Source organism: Echinops telfairi, unplaced genomic scaffold, assembly GCF_000313985.2.
Source record: "Echinops telfairi isolate 266 unplaced genomic scaffold, ASM31398v2 ScPeMD7_2;HRSCAF=8, whole genome shotgun sequence".
In the NCBI taxonomy this organism is placed as follows: domain Eukaryota; kingdom Metazoa; phylum Chordata; class Mammalia; order Afrosoricida; family Tenrecidae; genus Echinops; species Echinops telfairi.
The window spans coordinates 27142184-27152936 of NW_022103898.1; the positions used below are offsets into that span (position 1 = coordinate 27142184).

The window sequence follows — 10753 nt, forward strand, 5'->3', positions numbered from 1 at the left end:
TAAAAGTCTCTCAGACATGAGTTGTAGTGGATTTGTTTATCTAAAGTACTCAGACTAACCCAATATCTTTCTATTTTAATGGTGCATCAATCCAGTGTTTCCTCTAAGGCATGCTAGATAAAACCTTGAAACAGAAGGGACATACTGTTGCAATAAATACTAACCCAAATCTGGAAAAGGTAGGGTAGATGTGGAGAAAGAGAATGCAAGGCTTTCCAGAGGCAGTGGAGGGAGGGTCCCAACTGTCTCATTGGGGTGAAGGGATTAAGAAAAGGGAAAGCAGTGTGTCTCAGAGAAACAGCGCATCTCTGATAGGAGAGTGCTTTCTTGTTCTCAAATAGTAGGAGATCATAAGTTCTAAACCTCAGCTGCGCCTTCAGAGAAAGATGAGGGGGAGGGAGGGAAAAAAGAGGAGCTGATACCAAGGGCTCAAATAGAAAGTACTTAGAAAATGATGATGGCAACATATGTACAAAAAAAAGCTTGACGCAATTGATGTATGGAATGTTATAAGAACTGTAAGAGCCCCCAATAAAATGATTTTTAAGAAATTTTAAAAAGAGTTACAGTCTTGGAAATCAACAAGGGAAGTTCTGTCCTTTGGGCCACATGAGCCAGAATCCACTCCCTGGCAGTGAGCAAAAGTTCGTGAATCAGAGAGGGGAGGAGACCCACTCATGGAATAGAAAAGCACTACTGAATTTTAAAATGTGCAATAAAAAGGTAGACAACTATATTTGTGACTGCCTGAAAATAAAAATACATTACTGGTGTGGTGGTATTTGGTGGGGAGAAGTGTCATTCCCTCTCATTCACTCCATCATTTACCTAGCTAAATTTATTGTATTTCTTCCTTCAAAAGTATTTCTCCTGTAGATTTTGTTAAATAGAAGCCACATTTTTTTGTTATATGATACTATGTTCTCTGCAATTAAATGCAGATAGATGTCAGCCACTGATTTGTTTGTGTCTGTTTTAAACATTTCCCCTCCAGGATTGATAATTGGCTCAATGCAGCAATTGAATGCTTGGAATATTTCCCCGACCAGCTGATAGTTACGGTCAGTCAGCAGATACTACAAAACACACATAAAGAGACAAAACTGAATATTCAGAAGAAAATACTGTTTGATGTCATAGTAAAATATTATAATCAAGGGAAAGATTGCCTGTTAACTGATGAATATTTCGATGTTCATTCAGGAATTATTGAACTTCTAGGTAAGAAAAAATGTTTGAACTTTGATTTTCTGCCTAATACATTTTAATACATATATGAATTGTAGCATATTATGAATATTTCATGATTAGTAACAAGTTAATAATTTTCTTCTATAATATTTAGATATTTCATGGAATTTGTTTCTCGATCCACTATTATTAATGTCATTTAAATTTGATAATTAGTCTAGTATTATCAAATTTACTAATGTAGCATAAGTCATTAAATCTAAGGCACAATACATCACAGGGACAATCAGAAATATCTTGATATAGAATAAGGATAAGAGGAATGAGCTACCTGGAATCATGACTTTCTGATTTATTAATGACCTTTTAGCAAAATAAAAATCAAGTGACATAATATCATGATATTTTTTTTAATAATCTATGCAAGTGGTCGCCCTAATTTCATGTGAAAAACCGAATACTATTTGATAAAACTGCATGTTATTAAACAGCTGTTTGACATATTATCCTACGAGATAATTTTCTGTGTGTTTGAAATATTTCATAATTCTTTACTTGTCGAAAATAACACCCAAATCAAAGTCACTATCACACCCTCCATTTCGCCCCATTTTGTCTTTGTGACCCGTGTGACAGAAAATGGGAAGAGAACAGAAGCGCTGGAAGCAACCCAGCTGTATCTGAGGTTAGTGTCACCCGCTGTTAGGGAAGAATTACGGCGGCTACTTACTTTTATGGCTGTTGCATCAGAACCTCATGCCTACCAGCTCCAAAAACAGGCAAGAAAACACATTAACAGTAGTTTGTTGTTGTTGTTCAATGTTATGTTACGCTCTCCTTGAAAAATGTCTCAAACTCATGTAACTCTACTTTCTGCTTACAGTGTGACAACACAACAGTCATCCTGAAAACTCTTACCAAAGCACTTGTGCAAAGCAGATCGTTATTAAGAGTGCAGACGGAACAACTAGCCCACTTTCTACTGGAGCATCACTCTGAGCTCTTCAAGGTACCTCTGGCATTTTGCCTCCACCCATTTACTGATCTATTTCTGTCAAGCAAAAAGGCAAAACATATTCACTTAATAAATAATGTACTGAGTACCTATAGTGTTCAAGGCTTGAAGGAAATTTCAGTATTGACAAGGATGTTCATCTGTTTCTTCAGCCCAGTTACTGGGTAGCACTATGTCACAGGCACTGTTCTAGGTACTTTGAATACACCAGTGAACAAAACAGAGGGCTGGACCCTTGAAGAGCTTACATCCAATTCGGGGAAGACAGACAATGAGAAATTCTAACTAATTAGGTCAACTGGTTTGGTAATCAGTTGCCACTGAATTGATTCTGATTCCTGGCGACTGTGTAGGGCAGAGCAGAACTGTGTGCTCCATGGGGTTTCCAATGGCTGTAATTGTCCCAAGTAGATTGCCAGACCTTTCTTTTGAGGCACCTCTGGATGGACTCAAGTCTCTGACCCAATGTCTCCCAGAGGGGTGATACGGCCCCTGGGGAGTGGGGAGCACTGGAATGATCCAGAGCAACTGCAAAAGTAGATAGATAACTACCCTTTCACCGGGATTATGGGCAACAGGACCAAAGTTTTTAATTGCTAGGGGAGCTGAGTTTTTGCTGTTGTTTTCCTGAAAAGGGGGTGCTAGGCCAAATAAATTTGGAAACCTATGTTCTAACTTTTCAGTTAGTAGCTGAGCACATCACTGTACCACCCCAGAGACTCCTGAAGTTAGGTAGATGTGATAAATGCAACAGGAAAAAGAAACACCCAAGCAGGGTAGGGGATTTACAGGTGCTAGGGTGGGCTCAAGCGTAGAAACAAACGGGAGGGTGGCACAAATCCGGGCGGTATTTCATTGTTTGCATAGGGTCACTGTGGGTCAGATCTGGTTCGATGGCACCTCACAATAACAGCAGGGTGGAAATGAAAAGCATCTTATAGTGATTAGTAGGGTATTCAAGCTGGGGCTCACTTGTAACGTGAGATCTAAGGGAAGACTGGAAGGATGAGACAGTTGTGGGGATGGACTGAGTACCTGTCATGTGCAAGGCCTGAAGGAATGGGGTGCAGGCAGTGGTTTGAGGCAGAACAAAAGATGGGGGTTGGGGGTAGAATAGATGATGTACCGTCAGAGAGGTGAGAGTGGATGGGTAAGTCACAGCCAGGGTCATGTAGTTCAGTGGAAGGGCTTTGCTTCTTTGAATAAAATGGGGAATCATTGGAGAGTTTGATCAAAGCTGTGACATGATCTGGCAGACATTTCAATCTGATAAATCTGACATATATTGAGATCAGACTCTAGGGGAGCAAGGAGGAGAGGGGGGTACCTTTCAGGAGGCTGATGGAATAATCCAGGCAAGAGATAATGGTGACTTCAAACAGAGAGGTCATAGTAGGATTAGTAAAAATACTGCACATACAGAATTTGGAAACACTTTAGAAAAAAATTGTTTTCAGCCTACTACCCTATTTTAGTAGCAGATAGTTGTATAAATATTTGTAAGGTGTTCGTTCATCTCACTGCATCAAATCGATGCGAGTCTGTGAGTTGGGGGGGGGAGAATTGCCAAAGTGACAGGCTAGAATTGCCCCTCTGGATTTCCAAAACTATAACTGTTATTGGGGAGCAGAAAGCTCATCTTTCTCCTGGGGAACCGCTGGTAGTTTTAAACTGCAGACCTTGAGGTTAGTAGCCCATTGTGTAACCACTACACCCCCAGGGCTCCTTTTGTAAGGTGTTCCTTCTCCAAAATTCTGTTTTTAAAAATGGCTTCTCTCTCTTTCTTCCTTTTCCTCCCTCCTTCTCTTTTCTTATTTTTTGCTGTAATAAACATACTGGTTCCATTTAGTACCTGTCTGTATACCTTGACTGAAGTTTCATTTCCATTATCAAGGGAAAAAAACGTGTGTTTAGTTGGGTGGGGGTTGCTGGTGTACTAAAGATAGATGAGGCAATTCCCGTTCATGAATTTTGAATGAAGCCCATTCTAAAAGCTTGTTTGTAAGCCAGTTGCTAGCTGCTCTGCACCTAGGTTTTCATTTAAAAAGACATGAATGGAGATTTGGGCTCAGGTTATATAAATATTTAACTCTATAGTGGCTAGAATAAAATACTTACATATATTTACTTGCTAGCATGGGTCATAGATTCCAGCTAAAAATTTGGAGAAAACACACCCTCTCTCCTATTTCTTGCCCCTCAGCCTGTCTTCATTCTTCACTGTCACCCTGTGTCTGGGTAAGTGAGGTTGCCTCTTCCTTAATATGCCCCAGGAGTTAGAAAGGACTTCCCCCAGCCCCAGTTTTCTATCTCTTCCTCATGTTAGACGCAGCAATCACTTAGGTAGCCAAGGCAGAAAAGGACGTTGGCAGCATGGGGTTGTGGGTTCAGGAAGCAGTGAGGAGGCTCGATGACCAGTCCGCAAAGGTCAGGCCACAGTGTTTCCCCAAATGGGTAAGGCCGCCCCTGTGAGGGTGAGAGAATGATCCAGGGGGCACACCAAAGCCGATACCAACACGGTACCCTGGGCTATGGGCTAGAGTACATTAATGGCCAGAGTGACAGTGGGTTTTTGTTTATTTGTTTTCTGAAAAGGGGGCAGTAGGCCAAATCCGTTTGGGACCCAATGGATCATGGGTGAGGTTTGGTCCAGGAAGCCAAGATTGGGGTGTCATGATGAGGGGGTGTGCTTGTCATGTTTGTTCCTGCTACAGGCAGGCTGGTCTCTGTGTACCCCATTTTTCCCCTGAATCCTTCGACCTCTCATTCCTGTTCAGACTTCTCAGATGTCCCCTAGGAAATAGGCCTTCCCTAGCTCCCCAGGCTCAATCCCTACCTCCATCCCTCTGGCCACCTCACCCTGCTGTTCTCTTAAGGGCGTTGGCCACTACCTAAAATTAAGTTTCCTGATTTAAGAATGATATTTAGTCCAATAAGAAAATAATTATGAATTCAGGAACTTTTTTTGTTTGTTTCATTTAAAGATATTATTCAGACAATGGTGATCTCATTTGTCTGCAAAAATATGTGTATGACCGTCAGATCTCCAAACTTTTGTGAGGGACAGGATTGGTTCCCCCTTTCCCAGAAGTCTGCCCAACCCTGTTCTAGACTGAGGCTTCCGACCCCGCCCTTATTGCTCCATGCTCCAGTTCCATTAGCCTTCTCTCCAGGGGGTGAAGCCCTGTAAGAGTCACCAACACTCGCTGGAGCCATTGGCGCCTTTCAGCTTGGTGGACTGCGCGCCAGCTCCGGGATTGCTTCCCGGTTTCACAGCTCTTGGGAGCATAAATGAAGGCACCCAGGGCCCCGTCTGCTCTCCGGGTCAGCACACCCTGGATCCGCCCTGCCCTGAGGACTCCGAAGGCTTTAAAGAACTGGAGCGCGGGTCGTTGCTTTCTGCAGGCCCGTGGCCGCGGCACGCCGCTGGGACCGACAGGCTTTCCTGGCCGGAGCTGGCAGTGGTTGCTGCGCAGCGCCCGCGGCTCGGTGCCCAGGTGCGGTGCGGAGCCAGACGCCGGTCAGGGTTCCTGGCCAGAAGGAGGCGGCGCCGAGTTCAGGCATTTTCTCTGTTTATTCCTCACCTCGAACAGTGCCTAGCATCCAGTAGTCACTCCCTAGATATTGATCGACTGGCAGGACGAATTAATGGGGCAGTTTGCTGGTTAAGTGGGCGGCAGGTAGAAGGTGGTCGGGAGGCTCCCGGCCCCGGGGAAGAGCTCGCCCTCCAGCATGGGCTCCAGCATGGGCTTCAGCATGGTTTGCGGGAGGACCGCGGTCGCCCGAGCTGATGCGCGCTGTAACCCAGAATGATCCCCTTCCGTAGAGCCCAAAGTGGAAATGGAACGTTTACCGGTTTTAAGAGAATAGTGTTTGAATGTATTGTAGAACCACTGCATAAGGAGCCCTTAGGACGTCATGGTTATGTGCTGAAGCTGCTAACCGTAAGGTCAGCAGTTTGAAACCACGGGCAGCTCCTTGGGAGACAAACGAAGCTTTCTTCTCCCGGAAAGAGTTAGTCTCAGAAACTCAAAGGGACAGTTCTACCCTGCCCTATAGGGTCACTGGGAGTCAGCATCGACCTGATGGCAATGAGTCTGGAGTTGTTTTTAAAACTGTTTCCGTGTGGAAGGAGCGCTGGTGGTGCGGTGTTTAAGCGCTCGGCTGCGAACTGAAAGGGAAAGGGCCGTCACTCAGAGCCCTCAGCTGCCCAGGCAGCTTCTCTGAAGACTGCAGCCGTGGAAGCGCCATGGGGCAGCTATGCTCCATCCTGTGGGGTCATTATGAGCCAGCGTGGGCCAGACAGCAACTGATGTTGACACCTGGACCAGGGAATTCCAGTGTAAGGTCATTCAGACCAGGGATAGGGTAGACGTGCCGACCATTTTTACTGCGACCATTTTTACTGCTACGGGAGAACGTCCTAGATGGTTGGCTGAGCCAGCTTCAGATGCTGTGTTGTCGTGTTGTTGTTAGCAGCCATAGCAGAACCGACTCGATGGGAGGTAACCTGAAAGAAGATGGAATTTTAAAGAATTCCTGAAAATGTTCAGCTATTCAGAGATCCTCTTCCGCTGTCCCTCTTTATCTGATACCACCTGTCTTCCCCTGCTCCGTGGTCAAACACACTGAGGATTTTCTCTTAGATTCCTGAATAGGAAGAATTCATATTAAGTATTTGAAAATGCCTGTTTTTATGTAGACACCTGTTACATTATTGGAGCTGGTTAGTAAGAAACTGAAGAAGCTTCATCAGGGAGAAGATCCAGATGCCACAGCAGGTACAACATTCAAACAGACTTCTTTCTCATTAAGTGACTGAGAGAGTCAGGTGAGTTGGGAAAGGAACCAAACATGAGTGAGTATGGACCAAACCTGTGAGGTTGTACAAGGGAATTCACACGAAGCTTGTTTTCCTCTCCCGAGCAAGCTCTTCTCCTGTCCTTTTTGTACGCTCCTTCCACTGACAGAACACAGCAAGCCATCTGTGTCTCATTGCTGCTCCCAATTCCCACATCTCCCATCTGCCGATTCTGTTTTCCTCCTGTGGCCTTCCTTGCTCTGATTTCTCACATGTTGTCTTCAGACCTCTCTCTCTCCACATTTTATGGGAAAAGAACCCAACTGCCAAATGAATAGATTCTATGGCATTTTTCACTGTCTTTTTAATTTTTGGGGGGGGTGTGTGATTTATCTAATTCCTTAATTTAAATGTTTTTTAAACTATGAACTTATTTTTAATATATGTTTCCTAGGCTGTCATATGAGAGACAGTATGGGTGCTGGAGCCAAATTACCTAAGCACACCCCTTAACTTCTTATCTAAGCATCCTGCTCTACAATCTAGGGATAATCACGTCTCCTTCATAGACTAAGAGTGAGTGCAACTAGACTGGAGTGCAGTGCATTTACAAGTCACACAGTCAATGCCCCCACTCAATGCCAACTCATACCAACCCTATGGGACACAGTAGAACCACCCAGTTTTGGAGACTTCTTTACAGAAGCGGATTCCCACATCTTTCTCCCAAGGAACAGCTGATGGGTTTGAACCACCAACCTTTAGGTTAGTAGCCAACCATTTTAACCACTTTGCCACCACACCTCCTAATGAATACTTAAATAAGTATTAATGTTTATTGTTCTATTCTGTGCATTTATTCCTTATCTTCTGTAGTAGTTTTCTAGAGCTGCCTTAACAAAATAAACTGGGTGGTTTAAAATAATGGCAGTTTATTCTCTCTTAGGTCAGAAGGCCAGGAGTGTGAAGTTAAGGGGTCAGCAGGGCCAGCTACTTGAAAAGTCTCTAAGGGAGAGTACCTTGCCTCTCTCTCCCTTCAGGCAATCCTTGGACTTCCTTGGCTTACAGCTGTCTCACCAGATTCTCTGCCTCTGTGTTCACATGTCTGCTTCTGCGTGCCTTTTTTTGCCTTCTTCTAAGGATATCCATCATTAGACTTAAGGCCCACCTGGTCCATTATGGTCTCATCTCAGTCACTAATTGATGACATCTGCAAAGACCTCTTTCCAAATAAGGTCACAATCTAAGGTGCCAGTGGACATGAATTCTAGGGAGGACACTATTTAGCCCACTACACATCCCTCATGAAAATATATTCCCATTGGCTTTTCGTTTTCAGTGATAAAATGACTTCTTTCTTCATAAATTAATGCATTAGGCCAGTGCTTTCCGTGGCTAATCTGGGTAATTTTGGTTCTAAGTGAGTTTTTGCTTGGTCGCTGTGCCTTATTTTTCAGCTTGTTTGTTTAAAGCAAAAGGGAAGAAATGTATTGGAGCCCCTACGGGAAACCCTAGAGGGGCCCAGTATACCCTACCGTGTGGGCATGCCCAGGCAAAGGGTCACACCATTCACTGTACCCCCATGTCCCAGAGGGAGTTCAGCTTTTTTGAGTTAACTTTATGATCTGTAATTCCTGTGGAATTGTCTATATTTTAAATTTCTGATATTTCCCATGTTCAAATCTATAATATACCCAATATTTCGCTTTCTTAATTGTCTTTTCAGAACTGAAATGGACATTGTGAAAGTATTCCTCCTATTGCATTTTTAATCCCCTCCAAGTTTTTGTTTGTATTTAACTTTCACCCTCAATCCTGGTAATTAACCTGGATTTAATATTCCAGTATTACATTCTAGACACACTCTCTAGGGGTACATTCTGTCAGGTACTATGCTGAGCATTAACATGAACATATGAAATTATTTAGTCTTTCCAATAACCTGTGCAGGCATGATTATTATTCCTATTTTACAGATGAGGCAATTAAAGCTTAGAGCAGTTAAGTGACTTGGCCAAGTATAACAGTTGGCAATACTTTTTTTCTTTTCCTTAAAAATTTTTAAAGTTTCTAAGACATCATTACTTTTTAGAAAAAGCATTAACACAGTAGTATTTAAACTGGTTTGTTTGGATTATTTGGACTTGCTTAGCTAATGGATGCCAATTCTCCTCATTTCCTTGTTTGAACACAAGGCATATGACAACAGGCATTCACTTGTGCATCTTGTCTATGCGATGCCGTTAAGCAGTGAAACTAGTTAAGTTTGTGCTGAACACTAGAAACTTTTTGGATTCTAATCTTACTAGTTTCCAAGCAAACGTCAACTGGCTGCCATTACTGAGTTCACTTTTCCAATATAATTTTACATATTTTGACTTCAGACAAAAGTAGGAAGATTGGTAGGCATTTTAAAATATATTTTCATTCTACATGCATTCACTTACATACGCTAAAAGGAGCAGTCAGGAGGAAGTGAATTTAAGAACCCAAGATCAAGGATTCGCCTGGAACAGGAGGTGACAGTGTGTGTGGATGTAGGCAAAAGTTCGTGGGTAGGACTTTGCGGGCAGTCATTATAAGTGGTGGAGGCACTCCTTGCTCTGTCACTGGCCTTCCCTCTGCCCTCTCTGCACACCTGCTTGTCCAAGCCCACCATGGCCACCACTGAGCAGCTCATAGGAAGGTGGCGACCGGTAGTCAGCAAAGGCTTTGATGGGAACATGAAGGAACCGGGAGTGGGAATGGCCCTGAGAAAACTGAGTGCAATGGCCAAGCCTCCCTGTGTCCTCATCTCTACTGATGGCAAAACAGTCCCCATGGAAACCGAGAGTGCTTTGAGAACAACACAGTGTCCTCGAAACCCAGGTGAAAAGTTGAAGACACTACAGCTGATGCCAGAAAAACTCAAGACTGTCTGCAACTTTACCGATGACACGTTGGTCCAACCCCAGGAGGGGGTGGGAAGGAGAGCCCAGGAACAAGAAAACGAAGACAGAAGGTTAATGGTAGAGTGTATTATGAACAAAGTCACCGGTACTTGGACCTAGGAAAAAGTAGAATGAAAACTCCCATCATTACACAGGAATTAACTGTGAGAATGAACAAGCTCGGTTCAATGAGCAAATCACCATACTGCTTTTGTTGTTCTAATATTCAATTGCTTCTATGACAGACTTTTTACATACAATTATTTCAAAGTATTGACTTAATTAGGATCATCCCTTTGGTTAACAAATTAATGTGTTTGTCCTAAAAAAAATCACTAAGTGATGGGACCATTTTTCCTCGATAAAGTAGGAGACCCTATTGTCTAAGCCTTAGGGAAGGTGGAAGAGAGAACTAAACAGGTGACATGAAAAGAAAAGAATGATTCTAAGGAGGTGGTTTGGAGAATGGGAAAAGAAATTGAGGGAGTGAATGGTTTGGTCAGTAGTTTTGAGTACCCTTTGTTAGTCTGGGTACTTTAGAGAAACTCATGTATACAATAGAGTTTTATATAAAAGTTAAGTGCACATCAAGAAAACAGCCCAACTCAGTGCTGCCCAAGCCCACAAGTCCAACATTAACCCAACACCAATCCACAAAGTCCTCCTCCATCTCACAAAACACATACTATGATGCTGCCTGCAAGAGGAAAGCAGAATCAGTGAGCGTGTAAGCATCTCAGCACTGGCAGGGGTCTCCACACGGCTGCTCCAGCACCCAGGGCTGCATCAGGGTAGGTCCATGTGGCTTCTCCTCAG

General features: G+C 43.4%; 1 protein-coding gene across 2 annotated transcripts in view; it reads left to right on the forward strand.

The window, feature by feature from the left end:
* DEPDC4 (DEP domain containing 4) overlaps nt 1-10753 on the forward strand; it is a 28311-nt gene that overhangs the window by 14829 nt on the left and 2729 nt on the right. The window contains exons 4-7 of one of the 2 annotated variants that reach the window (XM_045291741.1): nt 995-1221; nt 1828-1970; nt 2075-2200; nt 6909-7037. In XM_045291741.1, the coding sequence (XP_045147676.1) occupies nt 995-1221; nt 1828-1970; nt 2075-2200; nt 6909-7028 (616 nt within the window). In that variant the 3' untranslated portion in view covers nt 7029-7037. The remainder of the gene's footprint in view (nt 1-994; nt 1222-1827; nt 1971-2074; nt 2201-6908; nt 7038-10753) is intronic. The other variant, XM_045291743.1, reaches the window with a different exon arrangement.